Raw genomic sequence first — 20,002 nt, forward strand, 5'->3', positions numbered from 1 at the left:
TCCCACATACCCTCTCTAGAATTGTTTTTGATCAAATTTGGGCATTAATCATATTTTTACAAGTAAATGATCAAGTGACTGATCTAGTGCAGATTCAATAGTTTCTGAGAACTTTTCCCTCATATTTAGAAGATGACTAAGAATTGTCAGTCTTCTAATTTAAAATTTTCTCTCTTCTCTAATATTTTATGGCATGTTATCAGAGCATATTTGTCCTTTATCTTCATATGATAGAAGCACAAGAAAGCTAGTGAAATGACCATGTGGTAGGCCTCCATTGAGATGGCAACCATGGAGGGTTATTTATTGTTTTATACCAGAATGACCTAGGGGCCAGGCAGGAAGCACTCAGGTGTTGCACTTCGTGAAATACTATCATGCCCTACCAGGGCTTCATATGAACATGACAGAAATAGGGTCATGGGTAAGGTAAGGTTCCAGACATCCCTCTACATTGTTTGCTTGACCTCTTTATGACTTCATTGGCCTCTCTAGAGTTCTCTGACTGGAAATACTGTGCTCTCACTCAAGGTCAATTTAGAAATCTCCACCTTCCATGAGAACTTGAATTTTCATGCTGTTTACTTTTCTCTCCCTATTTTCACATCTTTTTATTTCTTTGGAAAATATACATAAGATTGCCTTTTCTACCATTTTTTAAGTATACAGGTCAGAGGCATTAAGTACATTCACATTGTTGTACAGCCATCACCACTATTCATCTCCAGAACTTTCTCTTCATCCCAAATTGAAACTTTGTACACTAACTCCCTCTTCGTCCTGCCCCTCCCCAGCCCCAATTAACCATAATTCTAATTTCAGTCTCAATGAATTTGACTACTTTTGGTAACTGATGTGGATGGAATCATACAGTATTTGTCCTTTGTGTCTGCTTATTTCACTTAGCATAATGTTTTCAAGGTTCATCCATGTTGTAGAATATATTAGAATTTCATTCTTTTTTAAGGCTGAATAATATTCCATTAGCAGGATATCCCAAAGCTTGTTTACCCATGTATCCATTGATGGGTATTTGGGTTATTTCCATCGCTTGGGTATTGTGAATAGTGCTCCTATAGACATTGATATACTGGTATCCCTTTGAGTCCCTGCTTTCAATTCTGGTGGGCATATACTCAGAAGGGGAATTACTGGCTCAAAAGGTAATTCTATGATTAATTTTTTGAGGATCTGCCATACTGTCTTCCATAATGGCTGTGTCATTTTACATTCCTACTGCATCTTTTTGAGTAAACAAGCCTTCCAATTGACATAATGAAAGGCATTTATTTAGATATTCTTTTTTTTAAAAAAAAGCTTTAAATGTGATGATTTAAATGTGGTAACCATCAGTTCAATGCCTGACAAGTGATAGATGCTCAATGAAGTTAGATGCTCTGAAGAAAAATGAGAATCTTTAAATATGACATAGACCAACTTTCCACATTAAAGAGTGAAGACTTTCAAAAACAAAAGAAAAATGCTTTCTAATCTCTCCAGTGCTAAAACTATAAACGATTTCCTGACCAAAGGAATGAAACACATAATTATTGTTTCTAGGAGTTGTAAATGTATAACGAATAGGTTAATGTTTAGTGGAGTTAGTCAAGTGCAGATTTGCACAGCTTTTCTGGATGGTATTGCCAGATAGATTTGTGAGGCTTAATGATTAGGGGCCCCTTTTACTTTCGTAGAGTGTGATGAAGAAGGAGAAGAAAGGATATGAAACTACAGGCTAGAGCAACTAGGGTATCATGGGCCAACAGGAGTTCTAGCAGATGAAGTGAAAAGAAGTTGAGAAGTTGAGAGCTCTGCTTGGCCTCTTGGTGTTTTCTTTCTCATTCACATTTGATCTTTAAAAAACTCTCTAAGACCCACTTGACCTTTTTGACCTTTTCTCTGCTTAGGTCTTGGTCTTTACTACATCAACATTCCCATCTTTTCTGCTTTCCTGGCACCAAATCCAACTCCATGATCTGTTCATGCCTGTTGACCCTGCAGCTCCCTAGTTTAAGATTCTCTAATGGTCTAAAAGTTTGAACACGGTGCAAGGACCTATGCCCTACTCAGTCTCCCTCCGGCCATCTACACTCAAGCCAGCCTTGCCTCCTGCCATTTCTATACTGCTCTGTGCTCTGGTCCTGCAGATTTTTCACTCCCTGCCCCTTGGTCCCTCCTCTCCCTTTACCTAAGCATCTCCTCCTCAGTCCTCACCTCTTTTCAGAGAGGCCTTCCCCGACCATCCCATCTTCTCCAGACTAGGCTAGCTTCCCCCACCACACCCAGACACCTTCAACATCTGTGTCTTCCTGGGGATTTGGTTAACCATTGGCTTTTCCATCAAGGCATCCTGCCCATGCTGACCATGTCCTCCACCTGCTGCTGTATTGGTTGCATCTGCCACAGTCCTCATTACAAAGCAGATGCTCAATCAGTGTTTGACCTCTAAATCCATTTCACAAGTGGGTTTATCTCATTCTAGGGGTGCTGGGCTGCCACATGACACAGGGTGGGAAAAAAGGGGAAGATCCTCACAAAGGACATTTGATGACATGCCTGCCTGTGCTTTTGAGGTGGTTCCAACTAATCTCCCACAAAACTTAGCGAAATCATTCCAGAGCACTTGGCCCAACTGAGCGCTGGGAACAATTATGTGGAGAAATACACTGAGACGGGGAATGAAAACCAAGCCCTTCCTTTCCAGTTTTGACTTCTGAAAGTGGCTCGACACTTTTCCTTTGAAATACCACTAGTCGTCCTTAAATGGAAACTGTGACATGTGGCCCATAGGACAGCTTACTGGTGGGTCCTTTTTCAAATAGCTTTTCTAGTGGATGAAAAACACAATTGCTTCAGACAGATGTTCTGAATATCCTTTCCCATCTTCAGATTGCTGGTTATAGATTACTATTTACTGTTTGGACGGGCAGATATCGCTGTGCCCTCCATTTATCAGTGAACATCTTTATTACTTTTGGCTTTCCTTCAATGTCTACTGGAAGTATCTGTGCTTGCTTCAAAAGTGGCCATTACTGATTTTCTGAGACACAAATCTTAAAAAATTTAAGGAAAGAAATCTACCCAATCTAAATTTGTCACTACTGGTAGCCAGTTCCTCCTCTCTGCAATAAAAAGGAAAGCCAGGGGGTGACCCTGGGTGGGTCAGTGGTTTAGCACCTGCCATTGGCCTAGGGCGTGATCCTGGAGTCCCTGGATCAAGTCCCACATCGGGCTCCTGCATGGAGCCTGCTTCTCCTCTGCCTGTGTCTCTGCCCACCCTCCCCATTTCCCCGTGTCTCTCATGAATAAATAAATAAAATCTTTAAAAATAAATAAATAAATAAAAAGAAAAGGCAAAAGGAGGGCAGCCCGGGTGGCTCAGCGGTTTAGCGCCGCCTTCGGCCCAGGGCGTGATCCTAGAGACCCGGGATTGAGTCCCATGTCAAGCTCCCTGCCTGGAACCTGCTTCTCCCTCTGCCTGTGTCTCTGCCTCTCTCTCTCTCTCTCTCTCTCTCTCTCTCTCTCTCTCATTCTCTCTCTCTGTCTGTCTCTGTCTCTATGAATAAGTAAATAAAATATTTAAAAAGAAAAGAAAAGGCAAAAGGAAAAGAAAGGGGCAGGGGGAGGGGAGAAGATTTGATTTTGACATTTTTATTTTTTAAAAAATTTTATTCATTTATTCCTGAGAGACACACACACACACACACACACACACACACAGAGAGAGAGAGAGAGAGAGAGAGAGAGAGAGAGAGAAGAGAGAGAGGCAAAGGGAGAACCAGGCTTCATGTGAGGAGCCTGATGTGGGACTCAATCCCAGGAATTTAGGATTGTGACCTGAGCCAGAGGCAAACACTCAACTGCTGAGCCACCCAGGCATCCCGACATGTTTATTTTGCACTTTAAGTGACAGCACCAGATTTAAAGAAAAACAAACCTAGTTTTATTCCAAAGTTCTCTTCTCATTCACAAAGATATTTCCTTCTGTTAATTTTGTACCCTGGTCCTAAAATGAGATAACAGTAAAATGGCAAACTAAAATATGGTATAAGTGACATTTTAAGGTAATTGGCTATAAAAGTTTACCTACAATGTGTATTTACCTACAATGTGTATCACATATATTCTATGTGCCAAGGAGACTTCTTAGCCCCAGACTTCTTTCACTACTTCACATGTTTATCAACTGAATAAGAGCTTGAGTGATAGATACCCTAAAAGCAGAAGTCATTTGTGTCTGTGGTAGTAATTGGCCTTCTAGTAAATAATAACTTCTATATTCTTGAGTAACAAATATTAATTCAAATGATCATTTTGAATTTTATGTTCTAATAACATAAGGAATAATGCTTATGAAACACAAATTCACTACTTATAAGGAGATAATTAAGCACTATTACTTACCAAATACACTAAACTTTTTAAAATGTAATTTGACTCATAACCTAAAAATCTTTGGCCTGCAGAAAGCTCTTTTCCATCATGTAAGAGACAAAACATTCCTCTGTTCACTGTTTAGTGACTCCCATGGAGGTGGTAAGTGCTTGTATGGGGGATTTCCAGTGGGGGTCCTGAGTGGTATCAAGGCCTCCTACAGATGATGCACAGGGGTCCAGCAGAGAGGAACTGAGCTTCTGTGGGGAGGAGAGACTTGACTTCTCCACATACATACATTGGTAATTAACCTCCAATGTTGGAGAATTAGGCAATCTGTATTTTTCAGATGCCTGTGCCTGAGGTGGATTTAATATATATTTAGGTTAAGACAGTGGCCCACATGGAAATTCCTGTCTGGATTCCTCTGTAGAAAGTGGTGTTTGATGTACATCTACTTTATTGATGTGACACTGTTTATGTGCATTCCAGTGATCATTAACAAAAGTCACTTGGTGTAAAACCATGATGAAGGTGGATTTTGAAATGGCTGTATCAGCTGCAGGTTTGGCAAGACCACAGAGACTGAGTCTAGTGAAAACTTTGCATCATCAGCTTGTGTTCAGCCAACCTTATATGGAGAAAAAAAGGCAATTTAGTCAACCATGCACACAAAAAAAGCAACAAAAATACATGGAAATATCATGGATTTCATTTGGGCAAACACTTAAGATTCTATATACTAACATAGAATCCCTCACTTTTTCTATGTGCTTATCAATGCACCTGCTTATCAATGCACAATTGGTGAATCAGAGTTTATGTTAATTTGCTAGACCTGCCATTGCAAATACCAAAGACTGTGTGGATTAAACAACAGAAATTTATATACACAGAGTTCTGGAGGCTAAAAGTTCAAGGTTAACATGTTGGAAGGGTTGATTTTTGGAACTTATCTTGTTGGCTTGCATGTGGCTTCTCACTGTGTCCCCATATGGTCACCTTTAGTCTGTGCTCAACTGTGTCCTAATCTTCTTCTAAAGTCACCGGTCATATGAGATTAGGGCTCACCTGCATGGCCTCATTTAACTTGAATTACATCTTGACTATATCTGCAGATATAGTCACACTCTGAGGTAATAGGGGTTAGACTTCAACATATGCATTTGGAGTCAATAACAGCTTGAGCGAGGACAAACTGTTTAGATGCTTCATAATTCCACTTCCTCTTTCACAGATTTATAGTTTACAGTCCCTTTCTTGGTTTGTGGTTTGATCTCAGATGTGGGGACCTTGAGGACTATTGAGAGATTGTGAGAACAATGCCAAGCTTTACAGCTCAAGGCCTTGATTAAGATAAGAATTAAACATTTCCTTCCTTGCGGAATCGTCCTGATGTTTCTTCCCTCTGGTTGTTCTTCCATTTGGTGTTATTTTCTTGTAGATGGATAAGCCGTCAGTATGAAAACTGACACAAGTTTGCAGAAAATACAAGAACATGGTACTGCAATCATGGAAAACCTGGGATTTTTTTTTTCCCCAGCCCGGAATTTAGCCCTTGCTTTTTCTTGCCATCCCTAGAAGCATGGCATAGTGATTGGGTACTATCACTATCATTACTGCTGGGCTCATAGCCCTGTGGTATACATTTCAGTACCTGTGAGATCTTGAAATTACAAAACCTTTCCATGGTTTTCTCATCTGTAAAGTGGCAGAAATAACAATATGTACTTCAGAAGAAGAATTTAGCCGTAGGATTAGAAAAGCTAATAATTCTAATGAACCATTAATAATTCTAATGAAGCACTTGGCATTGTCCTTGGGCACAGTAAATGCTCCATAAGCATTAGCTGTCATTCATTTTTGTCTCTTACACTCTCTCCCTTTCCTACCCCCCTGCTCACCCTGGGCTCTCCCAAGAGAAACTCCAGAGTTAGCTGGAACAGCTGCCACTGCACTTGTTTGTATGTGAACCCAGCATTCAAGTGAATATAAGAGTCTTTTATTTTGGGACCACAAAAGGGAAGTTCATCAACTTTAGGTATATGTGGACATTTGGAGACCAGTGTTCTTATTGGGATCTGCAGCTCAGTAGCTCGTCTCTTAATTTCTCTATATATCAGTTTCCAAATATATAAAATGGGCACAACAATCATTTGGAACTCAGGAGTTGTTTGGGATTAAATAAGATGATACACATACGATTCTCAATACACATGAAGTCATCCTACTAGTTCTTTCCATTTTAAATGTGAAACTGGAAAACAGAAGGTAAATGCATTTCATTTCAGCTGTCTTTGCGAATTTCCCTCTATCCCTCTCTAATGGGCTGCCCCACTGCACTGTCTCACTGGGCACCTCCATTTAAAAAAATTTTTTTTAATTTATTTCAGAGAGAAAGAAAGAGCACAAGTAGGGGGAGGAGGAGAAGGAGAGGATCTCAAACAGACTCCCTGCTGAGCTTGGAGCCCCAAATGGGGCTCAATCCCACGACCCTGAGATCATGACTGGAGCTGAAATCAAGAGTCAGCTGCTGAGCTGAGCCACCCAGGTGCCCTTGGGCACCTCCATTTTTTAAGGTCTAGTTTAATGTATTCATCAATGGTGAATGATTGGGTTTCCATGATCATGGAATTCTACTTCTATGGTGAAGGTATTTGTAAAGCAATTGGACAAGCAATACATAAAGATGAGAATGTTCTCTCTTCAGTTAGTTTGGGCACCACTGTAAAAACCAGTGGAAAACTGTGAAGGATGGAGTCTGGCAACATGCTCCAGGACAGCACGGGATCTTTGAGAAGGTGGAAGTATCCTACCCCAAGCTGTGTAACAAAGTCTGGATATACTTCAGGACTAGTTCTAGAGGACACAATCAGATTAATTGCCAGGTACTTCTCAGAAGTGTTCAGTATTTCAGTAACATTAACATTTAGTAAATCAGGGAAACAAATTATGAAATATATGAATTATAAAATCGGGGAAAAGGTTCTTTAAAATAAATACTCAAAAATAAAACTCATGGAACTGTGTTCACAGGAGAATATTTGGAGATGTTTATGCCAGGACAAAATAGTCTTTGCATTATTTTAATTTTTAAAAGTGGTTTTCATTAGGACACCTGGGTGGCTCAGTGGGAGCATCTCCCTTCGGCTCAGTTCATGACCCCGGGTCCTGGGATCAAGTCGGGTATCAGTCTCTCCTACAGGGAACCTGCTTCTCCCTTTGCCTGTGTCTCTGCCTCTCTCTGTGTGTGTCTCTCATGAATAAATAAATAAAATCTTTTTTTTAAAAAAGTAGCCTTAATTGATAAAAATGGTTTTAGATTTTTAAACATAGACTGTTCAGTTCTACTTCGAGGCATTAATAACAGTACAGAGCTGGTCATTTTCCTCATTACTAAAACCTGAGAATGTTGTTTTACTTCTAATATGCTTGAGAAGCAGTGGTTGCATGTTAAAGGAAAATAGCACATGATGAATATGGATTATCAAAATACCAGACACACTTCTATTAGGTTGCAGACTAAGCTTGGTTGGAGGCTTTTTCTTGAAGGTGAATAGAGTTATGATAATGAAATATAATTGTCTCTCCCAGAGAATGATTCAGTAGGTGAGTATAAAATTATTTGGTTTATGGCAGATTAACATTAAGAAGCTCTTGTGTTCCCAGAATAGGAGACGGCTAAGATGCTAAACCCAAAAGCAAGAAAAGCAAAATATCCAGGGACAATAAGACTCAGAATAAGTGAATAATAACTTCCTTCCCAATGCATACACATATGTATGTATATACACACACATACATTCACATAAACGCATATGTGCATACATATTTCTTTACATATATAACATATATATTTAAAAGATTAAAAAATTTTTCACTTTGGTTTTAAAAAAAATCCTCTATCAATTTGGGTTACAGGAAATCCAGAGTAAATAGCGGTTCACATGGAAAAAGGCATTTTTCTGTGTTGTTGCTCCTGCAATCTTGTGATCTAGGTTTACTAACAGGAAAGTGAATGCTTGCTAAGGCTGAGTTACTGAAACAAAGGACATGATGTTTTTACTGTTTTCCCAATTCAGAAAACATTTGGAGTTTTGTATTCAGTTCACGGGAACTGTGGGTTAAAGGAAGGTTGTGTCCAGGGCATGACGACAAGGCAATGAGGCCTTGTGAGACTGAGTGTTTTCAGGTAAACAGAAAGTCAAGGCTGACAACTTTGGGTTCTGGAGGTGATATATGATTGTTATATTTAAATGTTTGAAGGAGAGTTACATGAAATCAATGAACATCTTTTCCACAGCTCCAGAGCGTGGAATTTATGAGGCACTTTGAGAATCAATCCAGGGAAAGATCCCCCAACAGAGGAAATTTACATAAAACAAAAGAACTATATTAGGAGTAAATGAATTTCCTGTCACTGTGGTAGTCCTGGAGGGCCTGGTTGGTGGAGAGATGATTCCTTCTTAATCCTGAATTTGAGGCTACATAGTGACAAGAGCCCTTTCCAGATCCAAGATTTACCTGGCTAGTCTATTCATACCTTGGTCATCTACATCCTCTTTTTCCCTGTATGCCAGCTCTACACTTTTCTGACTTTTTATTTCTTTCTCAATGAATCTTTTTCATCTTTTAGAACAGCTTTTAATGTTTTTTTTTCAGTTTTTAATGTTTACAGAAAAATGTGTGTTAACTACAGAGTCCCATATCGCCCTCACTCCTCTGCACCCATCCCCCTTCTTATTCTCATCTTGCATTAGTGTAAAACATTTGTTTCAACTGATGAGCTGATGTGGATATATTGTTATTAATTAAGTCCCTAGTTTACATTTTTTCACTCATTATGCTGCACATTCTATGGGTTTTGACAAATATGTAATGACATGTGTCCACAACTATGCTGTCCAACTATTGGTATTCTATTGTACAGAATAGCTTCACTGCCCTAAGAATCCTCTGTGGGCCCCTATTCATCCCTCTTTCCCCCAATCCTTGGCAACTGTTGATCTTTTTACTGTCTCTGTGTTTTTAGCTTATCCAGAATGGATAAGGAATTGTATTGTATTGTAGCCTTTTCAGATTGGCTCTTTCACTTAGCAACATGCATTTAGCTTGTAGTGTGAGAGCTTCTTTCTTTTTATCATTACATAATACTTTATTGTATAGATGTATCACACTTTGTTTATCTATTCATCTATGGAAGTTTTCCATTCATTTAGGTAAATACCAAGGAATGCAGTTGCTGGGATGTATGCTAAGAATGTGGTTAATTTTTTTAAGAAACTGACATTTTAAGAAACTTGCTTTTACAAGCAGCTTTACCATTTTGCATTCCCATAAACAGTTAACGGGAGTTCCTGTTGTTCACATCCTTGTCAGCTTTGGTATTGTTCATGCTTTGGATTTACGTCATTCAAATAGGCACACACGTAGTGGACTGACTTTTTCCCCTCATATTCAGATGTGTTACTTCCAAATTACTTAAAGAAATACATTAAAGCTACTGTTGGTGGAATGTAATGTCACTATTATCATTCAGAATCCAGATGGAAAGATACCAGAAACAAGAAAACAAGCACTTATATTAATATTAATACTGTTAATAATAATTGTAATAATACAAATTTATTTGTGAGTGCTTTTTCAAGTTTATTTTGAAATGTGATGTCACCAGGAGAACATTCATAAGACCTATTTCTGATCAGCATTTATAAAGCAATTACACTCAAAAGCCTTAGGAGACATTGGCGATCATCAAACAATACTTCTCTCAAGAGGTGCTTTATTTTTGAGCCATTGCTACTGATTCTTGATTAAGATTTCTCAGTGTCTTTGTTTCAGGTCTTTCAAGTTGCCTATGTCATTATCAAAGCCGCTAACGCCCCTCGACCTGGAAACTGGATTTTGGAGCGTTCTCTGGATGGCACCACATTTAGCCCCTGGCAGTACTATGCAGTCAGTGACACAGAGTGTTTGACTCGTTACAATATCACTCCAAGACGGGGGCCACCCACCTACAGGGCCGATGATGAAGTGATCTGCACCTCCTACTATTCTAGACTGGTGCCACTTGAGCATGGAGAGGTACTGTGCCCACTGTAGTAATATCTGGTTTTTCTCCAGAGCCCTCACCTCAGATGTGAGGATAGCAGTTTTAAGAGCCAACAAAAGTGGATCTCTTGTAGTACAGATTACAGAGATCTTTAACCTAATATCTGGCTGTGTTTAAGGTATTGACAGGAGTCTCCTAATGATTGATGTTGTAACCCATACATTTCATCTTATTGATTTCTTCCTTTCTAGAAGAGCTCTTCAATTTTCTGTCTGCCATGGATCTGTAACTCTCAGATCCTCTTAAAGATAATTTTCGTATGGTTTCACCCATATGTGGAATATAAGAAATAGTGAAAGGGAATGTAAGGGAATGGGGGGAACTAAGTGGGGAAAAATTAGAGAGGAAGAAAAACCACGAGAGACTCCTAACTCTGGGAAACAAAGGGTTGCAGAAGGGGAAGTGGGTGGGGGGATGGAGTAATTGGGTGACAGGCACTGAGGAGGGCACTTGATGGGATGAGCACTGGGTGTTATACTATATGTGGGCAAATTGAATTTAAATTAAAAGATACTCTTAAAAGATCTTTCCTATGACACCAGGGCATGAACATTTGTTGAAATATATTTATTAAATATTTTGTTTATTTGAAAGAGAGTAAAAGTGAGAGAGATCACGGAGAGGAAGAAGCAGATTCACCACTGAGCAGGAAGCCCGATGCAGGGCTCCATCCCAGGGCTCTGAAGTCATGACGTGAGCTGAATCAGGTAGAGGTTTAACTGACTGAGCCACCCAGGTGTCCTCATATGTTGAAATATTAAAGAGAGAGCTAAAATGCTTCCTGAAAGATGTGGTTTCTAGTTTTCTCTGTGAAATTCTCCTCTCTTCTCTAGAGGTGTTAAGGATTGGCTCTTAACCAAGGATTGGTGTAACCATGGCTCTTGAAGTATTCCACAGAGTGTACACATTCATTAAAGTCAGAGTATAATAAAAAAAAAAAAAGCCATTCTAGAGATATCTGGGTGGCTCAGTGGTTGAGCATCTGCCTTCCACTCAGGTCATGATCCTGGGGTCTTGAAATCAAGATCTGCATCGGGCTCCCCACGGGGAGCCCGCTTCTCCCTCTGCCTGTGTCTCTGCTTCTCTCTGTGTGTATCTCATGAATAAATAAATAAGATATTTTTTAAAAAAGAATGGCTTTTTCCCCCCCATTTTCTTCTTCTTCTTCTTTTAAATAGAGGAAGCACAGGGACAAGGTAGCAAGGAGGGGCAGAGGGAGAGAGGGAATCTTAAGCAGGCTCCATGCCCAGTGCAGAGCCTGGTGAGGGGCTCAATCTCATGATCCTGAGATCATGACTTGAACTGAACTTGAGTCAGTTAACCAACCGAGCCGCCCAGGCCCCCCCAAAACAAGTCATTCTTTAGTAGTGCTTGGCCTGAAGAGATAAAACTAAAAACCTCTCCTGACTACTCTTTACAGCAGGAATCCTGCAGCAAGCCTGCATTGTTTTCAAGAGCAGAGATTAAGAGAGAGGGTATACAAAACTTTCTGGCACCTTCTCTCACACTCCTCAGTCTGTTCCGGGCATTTAGCATTTGTTTCAGAGGAGTCATAGCCTAATGATACATGTTAAAATACCCTGGACACTGGGAGAAGTGGTCCCGTTAAGTTGTCTAACAATTTCTGAGATGCTGGAACTTTAAATTAACTGAAAATATTTTGTGATCATGGTGTTCACAAGTAGTAATTAACAAATGTTGGGTTTCTACAAGAATCTAGTTGTTTGGTTTGATTTTAGATAGTATCAGTAAAGATTATGTCCTGAAGTTAAACAATCAGGGATATATTTTTGCCTGCTTAAAATTGACATTTGTTCATTTATCTTTAGATTCATACATCACTAATAAATGGCAGACCGAGTGCTGATGACCTTTCACCCAAGCTGTTGGAGTTTACTTCTGCACGATACATTCGCCTTCGCTTACAGCGCATTAGAACCCTCAATGCCGATCTCATGACCCTGAGCCACCGTGACCCTATAGACCTTGATCCTATTGTTACAAGACGAGTGAGTCCATGGCAGGGCTCCTGCCCATTGTGAAAAGTTTATTTTGTTTAAGGAAAGTAGATTTTTCTTTTTGGTTGGCTTTGTCCTCCTCGGTTAGCCTTTTTTTTTTTTTCTTATTTCATTGAAGATCATTATATATGCTTTGTTTAACATGCTACCTCTTAACTGGGGGATGGTTCTGACCTCCTACCCTCAGACCCCCTCCCCCCATCCCATAATGACGTGACGTAGTGAATGTTGCGGTATTGCTCTTCACATTCTGGTCTGGCTCCATGTTTGATCTTCAGCAAGCATATTGCTCTTGTTTTCACTTAAAGGGAAATGTTAAAGTCCGAGTTATAACTCATTCAAAAAACATTCAAGAAGATGTACAGATTTCAAGTAAGTGTATAAGGCTTGTGTGGAAACATATTTTCAAATCCCTTGGATAAACCAGGAGTGGAATTACTGAGTTAGAGGGTAGCTATGTGTTAAGTATTTAAGAATTTGTTAAGCCTTATGGAAAGTTGTACCATTTTGCAGACCAGCAATGTGTGAGCCTGCTGTTGCATGGCACACTGTCACAGATTTGGATTGTCACCCATTTTCACATCAGTCACTCTGATGTGCATATGGTGGCACCTCCTTGTGATGTTAATTTGCATTTCCCTGATGACATATGTTGAGTAGTTGCTTATTGGTGTCTGATTGAATATTTTTGCTCATTTTTCATTTGGATCATTTTTATCTCCTGATTACAGAGCTGTAAAAGAGTTTTATATATTTTGTGTACAAATCCTTTGTCAGGTATCTATGTTGCAAATATCTTCTCTGTTTGAAGCTTGCTTATTCACATTCCCATGATATTTGAGAGGTTTTAATTTTAATGAAGTCCAGTATATTATTTTTTCTTTTATACTTAATGCTTTCTCTGTCCTTTCTGAAAAGTACTTTTTTATTCCAGGTTTGCAAGGATGTTATCCTACGCATCTGTCTAGTAGCTTTATAGTTTTAGCTTTTACATTTATCGTCTTTCAAATTAATTTTTGTGTTTGGTGTGAGGTAGAGGTCAAGGCCTTTTGTTTCCCCATATATGCATGCAACTGTTCCAGCACCATTTGTTGAAAGTACTTTTCTCCATAAAATTGTTTTGGTGCTTTATTGAAAATTATTTGACCTTACTATTGTCTGTTTCTATTTCCAGACTCTGATATTCCATTGATCTATTTGTCTTTATGCCAATAACAAACTTTCTTGATTGCTATAGTTTTTTGGACTTAAGTAATGAAGTCAGGTACTATAATAAGTGCAACCTAGTTTTTTCAAGATCTTTTGCTCTTTTAGGCTCATTTTGTCTCATCTCCTTATAAATTTTAGAATGGGTTTGTTAATTTCTGCTCCCCCAAAAAATCCTGCGAAGATTTTCATTGGGATTCCACTGTATAGATAGATCAGTTTGGGAAGGATTTTGGAAGATGTTTTGACGATATTGGATCACCTAATCCGTGAAGATGCTGTATGTCTCCACTTGTCTTGGTCCTCTCTAGTTCCTCTTGGGAGTGTTTTATTGTTTGTTTTTTGGTACATCTACTTTTCAATTTATTCTTAAGTGTTATATATTTTTGCTCATTAGCCTTAATAGATTGCCTTCTAATTTTTTTTTTCCATCGTTCATTGCTAGTATAGTCCATTTTGTTTATTGGTTTTACATACTAGGATATTGCTGAAGTCACAGATAGTTTCTAGTATGGATTTTTTTCTTTTTTTTTAAATTTTCCCAAGTACACAATAATATCATCTATAAATAATGAGAGTTTCGTCTTACTGTGCACCCTTTACGCTTTTGATTCCTTTTCTTTTGCATTATTGCACTGGCTGACACCTCCCATAGATGTGGAATGGAAATGACGAGAGCAGATTGTTGGAGGAAAGCACTTAATCTTCACTGCTAGCTCTCGGTTTTTCATGGATTCTCTTTATTAGGGCTGAGCAGATTCTCTTCTACTGGTTTGCTGAGTTTTTTTAATGAATGGTGTTAAATTCTGTTCCATGGTTTTTGTGACTCTTGAAATAATCAAATTATTTTTTTCACCTTTATTCTATTAATAGGGTGATGGATTAGCATTTACTGATTTTTGTGTGTTGGACTAACTTTTCATGTTAGGGAAAAATCCTACTTGGTCATGAGTTATTATCTTTTGTATAAAGTACTCTATTCAGTTATATAGTGCTGTACTCAATGTAGCAATATTTTTTAGGATTATTAGTTCTGGGTTTTGAATATGACTGCCTGGTATAAGGTGCAGCCAAGTTAAGAATTTCTCTTAGACTTTGACTTCTGTTGATGAGCTCATTTGGGCATTTATTTTAAATCAACATAAGAATTCTTTGTGTATGAAATATAATTTAAAATGTATAATAATTATTTTTTAGGTTACCAGTAACAACTGAACTATTTGTTGGAGAGCCCAACATTTTCTCTTAACTTAAATAGAAGAAGCCTTAATCTTTGTTTGTCACTTTCTTTTCCTTAGTATTACTATTCCATCAAAGACATTTCTGTTGGAGGAATGTGTATTTGTTATGGCCATGCTAGTAGCTGCCCATGGGATGAAACTACAAAGGTGAGTTCTAGTATTTTATAGTTTATTAAAACTTTAAAATATAAGTTATAGCTACAGTGTTTGCCTTATTGTTTTTTACTCAAGGCAGATGTCAAAAGGCATAAAATCATGCTCCAAAAAGATTCTTCAGATAATTTAACTGGTTTCATTTTTTTGAACAATTTTATTACACTTTTTTGGGAGGATATGTTTCTTTTTTCATTTTCCTAGTATGTCCAGGACAAAGCAGATTTTTTTTTTCAACATGATAAGCATAGTCTTTAATCTCTATCACCAATTTCACCCAGCCTCCGTACTCCACACCCCTCCCTTCTGATAACCGTCAGTTTGTTACCCATAATTAAGAGTCTGTTTCTTGGTTTTTGCCTCTGTTTCTTTTCTCACCTGTGCTCATTTGTTTTGTTTCTTAAATTCTACATAGGAGTGAGATCATATGGTATTTTTGCCTTTCTTTGGCTGACTTATTTCAGTTGGCATTATACTCTCTAGCTCTATCCATGTGGCAAATGGCAAGATTTCATTCCTTTTATGGCTGAATAATATTCCATTCTATGTATACATACCACTTCTTCTTTATTTATTCATCTATTGATGGACATTTGGGCTGCTTCCATAGTTCGGCTATTGTAAATAGTGGTGCAATAAACATAGGATGTGTGTACCCCTTTGAATTAGCATTTCTGTATTTATTGGGTAAATACCCAGTAGCACAATTGCTGGATCAGGGTCAGTTCTATTTTTAACTTTTCGAGGACCCTCCATACTCTTTTCCATTGTGACTGTACCAGTTTACATTCTCACCAACAGTACAAGAGGGTTGGTTCCCCTTTCTCCACATCGTCACCAATACTTGTTGTTTCTTGGATTGTTGATTTTAGGCATTGACAGGTAAGGGGTGATATCTCATTGTAGTTTTGATTTACATTTCCCTGTTGATGAGTGATGTTGAGCATCTTTTTACGTATTTATTAGCCATCTAGATGTCTTCTTTGGAAAAATATCTATTCATTTCTTCTGCCCATTTTTTAATTGGATTATTTGTTTTTTTTGGGTGTTGAATTGTAGCAGTTCTTTACATATTTTGGATACCAGCTCTTTGTTGGATATGTCATCTGCAAATGTCTTCTCCCATTAAATAGGTTACTTTTAGTTGATTGTTTCCTTTGCTGTGCAGAAACTTTTTATTTTGACGTAGTCCTAGTAGTTTATTTTTGCTTTTATTTCTCTTACCTTGGGAGATGTATCTTGAAAAATGTTGCTGTGGTCTATGTCAGAGAAATTACTGCCTGTGCTCTCTTCAAAGATTTTTATGGTTTTAGGCTTCACATTGGGTCTTTAATCCCTTTTGAGTTTTATTTTTGTGTATGGTAAAAAAAAAAAGTTTCATTCTTTTGCATGTAGCTGATCAGTTTTTCCAACACCATTTGTTGAAGATGCTGTCTTTTTCTCATTGTATGTTCATTCCTCCTTTGTCAAAGATTAATTGACCATATAATTGTGGGTTTATTTCTTGGTTTTCTGTTCTATTCCATTGATCTATGTGTCTATTTTTCTGCCAGTACATACTGCTTTAATTACTATCGCTTTGTAATATAACTTAAAATCTGGAATTGTGATATCTCCAGTTTCGTATTTTCAACATTGCTTTGGCTATTTGAGATCTTTTATGGTTCCATACACATTATAGGATTGTTTGTTCTAATTCTGTGAAAATGCTGTTGGTGTTTTGACAGGAATTGCATTAAATCTGTAGATTACTTTGGGTAGTATAGACATTTTAACAACATTCGTTCTTCCAATCCATGGGCATAGAGTTTTTTTCCATTTCTTTGTGTCATCTCGAATTGCTTTCATCAGTGTTTTATTGTTTTCAGAGTACATTTCTTTTATCTCTTTGGTAACATTTACTCCTGGATGTTTTATTGTTTTTGGTGTAATTGTAAATGCGATTGCTTTCTTAATTTTCCTTCCTGTTGCTTCATTATTAGTATATAGCAATGCAACAGGTTTATGTACATTAATTTTGTATCCTGCAACTTTACTGAATTCATTTATTAGTTCTACTAATTTTTTGGTAGAGTTGTTAGGGTTTTCCATATATAGTAATATGTCATCTGCGCATAGTGAAAACTTTACTATTTCTTCCTTAGAAATTAGGATACTTTTTATTTCTTTTCTTATTTTTTGTTTGGAAGATATATTTCTAATCAAGCATTTACTATGAATTCTTTGTGGTAAAATATAGGTAACATAAAATTTACCATTTTAACCATTTTCAAGTATACAATTCAGTGGCCTGTTGAATTATGAAGCTCTTTTCTCTGTAACAACCGTAAAGCAAAAACCATGCAGTTATAAATTATGCTTATGTATTTTTTAAAATAATTATTCATCTCCTCCCATTTTCTCCATCTTCCATGTTTGTGGTACTAAATCAATAGAAATTCAAGTTTACTCGTTTTAGCATAATACTAAGTGAATGATATGACACTGTCTCCTCTTAAACAACTTAAATGAAGTGACTTATTATTCCCCCCCAACCAGTCTTTTGATTTTCTGACTCTTGAATAGGATTACCTCTTTCAAGGCTGAAAACTAGGAAGATCAAGGAAATTATTAATAGGAATGTATAAAGCCTTTTTTAAAAAAGATTTTCTTTCTTTGAGATAGAGGGAAAGATAGTAGAGAGGGAGAGGGAGAAGCAGGCTCCCTGCCCAACAGGGAGCCTGAAGTGGCACTCAATCCCAGGACCATAGGATCATTACCTGAGCGGAAGGCAGACACTCAACATACTGAACCACCCAAGCACCCCAAGGAGCTTATAAACCCTTAATATCAGTTATCTTATTTTGAAAACTTTTTGTTCATGAACCCATTTTATTTTTAGTTTTGTTTTATTCCTCCTCACTTCTGTTTATAACCAGGTCACATGTATATATTTTTCTCTAAAAAGTAATGCCAATATGTTTTGATATAACCATATGTCCTCAGTTGTACCATCGTGCTAGATATGTGACTTGATAAGTTCTTTTAAAAATAAAGTTACAAAAATATACAGGTTAATTTCCAGATGCAATTTTGTATTCCCTATTTCTAGAAACTACAGTGTCAGTGTGAACATAACACCTGTGGAGAGAGCTGCAGTAGGTGTTGTCCGGGGTACCACCAGCAGCCCTGGCGGCCCGGCACTGTTTCTGCTGGCAACACGTGTGAAAGTAGGTCCATTGAGAATGGAAGAATGTAGTTATTTTCCTTTTTAATATGTTTTATGATGGCTTAACATTGTGATTAGTATGTAACTTGTTTTCTTAGATATTCAAGTAGTTCCTTATTACCTTAATACAGTTTAAAGTATTAAGGCCCACATGCATCTTTAGGGATTTGCTATTTTACCTACGGTTCTTCTTCCCATATGTTAATTTATTCTTTATTAACTTGGATTTAATTTTTAAGTAGGCAATATATTCCCACAATTCCAACATCTACCAATATGTAAAAATATGTAGTAAAAAGTATTGTTTCCATTTTGTCTCCATCCTTTCCACTTTTTACTATTTCTTACTATGTTCTTTCTGAAATTTTTATGCAAATAAAGCATATATCAACATATTCCTTCCCCCAACATAATTTGTACATAGAACCTGCCATGCTATGCATGCCATTCTATACATTGTTTTTGTATTTAACAATAAGTTTTGAAATTTTTCCTCTTTTAGCAATATGAATTGCTATTCTTATTATTTTATTTTATTATTTTAATTCCAGTATAATTAACACACAGTGTTATGTTAGTTTCGAGTCTACAATATAGTAATTCAACAATTCTATACATTACTCAATGTTCGTCATGATAAGTGTGCACTTCATCCCCTTCACCAATTTTACCCACCCCCCACAAGACTCCTTTCTGGTAACCACCAGTTTGTTCTCTATTGAAATGCTGTTTTTTGAAAACAGTACTACTGAATTCCATTACATAGATGCAGTATAATTAAAATAGCTACCTATCCATGGATAGTTTGGTCGTTACCTATTTTTTGTTAACAAACAGTGGTGCAATGAATAAGCCTTTATGTTCTTAAGTGCAGGTACTTTTGCAGGATTATGATCCTAGAAGATAGGTTGAGGGGTCCAATGGGTATGCATGTTCATAATTTTGATGGCTACTCTCAATTGTCCTCCATAAGATTGCCCATATCCTATTAAAATGACTTATTCTGGGATTTTAATTGAATTTATGGTCATAGAAACGTATTTAGGGAGGGAAAGCTTTTCTTTATATAAGACATAATATATTAATTGATATGTTAAAATTCTCCTAGAATGTAATTGTCACAATAAAGCCCAAGACTGTTACTATGATGAAAGTGTTGCACATCAGAGGAGAAGTTTGAATACTGCTGGACAGTTCCAAGGAGGAGGGGTTTGCATCAATTGCCTGCAGAACACCATGGGAATCAATTGTGAAACCTGTATTGATGGATACTATAGACCACACAAGGTAAGAGCGTTTCTTCACCATGGCTGAATTTCATTGCCTTTTTAAGGTGGAAAAGAGACCACCAGTAGTCAACTTCAGTATTGGAAACTTGTTTCCTTTTGTGATTATTTCCTTTTCTATTCTTATTGTGCTAATAGCATCTTTCAGATACCTGTTTCCTACTCTTTCTGTCCTGTTTTCTTGCTCAGAGTAGGATGTTCACTTGTTATTTAACTTGGATTTGGGGCCCTACTGGCTGTGTAATCTTGGTTTTGTAATACTAACTGTGAATGTGAAGAGTCAGCCAAAAACTACTGCAGCTATATCTTGCCTGTAGGAAGTGCTCAGTCCATCCTCGGTTGACCTAATATGTAGTTATCACCTGGTTCTCTGCAGTGGTCTGGTCTAGGTGATGCTTCTTTTA

General features: G+C 37.6%; 1 protein-coding gene across 1 annotated transcript in view; it reads left to right on the plus strand.

Annotated features, from left to right (window-relative positions):
- LAMA1 (laminin subunit alpha 1) overlaps positions 1–20,002 on the plus strand; it is a 155,007-nt gene that overhangs the window by 43,974 nt on the left and 91,031 nt on the right. Inside the window, exons 4-8 of the mRNA XM_072734926.1 lie at positions 10,216–10,458; positions 12,316–12,495; positions 15,009–15,098; positions 18,196–18,313; positions 19,421–19,599. Coding sequence (XP_072591027.1) covers positions 10,216–10,458; positions 12,316–12,495; positions 15,009–15,098; positions 18,196–18,313; positions 19,421–19,599 — 810 coding nt within the window. The remainder of the gene's footprint in view (positions 1–10,215; positions 10,459–12,315; positions 12,496–15,008; positions 15,099–18,195; positions 18,314–19,420; positions 19,600–20,002) is intronic.

The sequence above is a fragment of the Vulpes vulpes genome, chromosome 13 (genome assembly GCF_048418805.1).
Source record: "Vulpes vulpes isolate BD-2025 chromosome 13, VulVul3, whole genome shotgun sequence".
Classification (NCBI taxonomy): Eukaryota; Metazoa; Chordata; class Mammalia; order Carnivora; family Canidae; genus Vulpes; species Vulpes vulpes.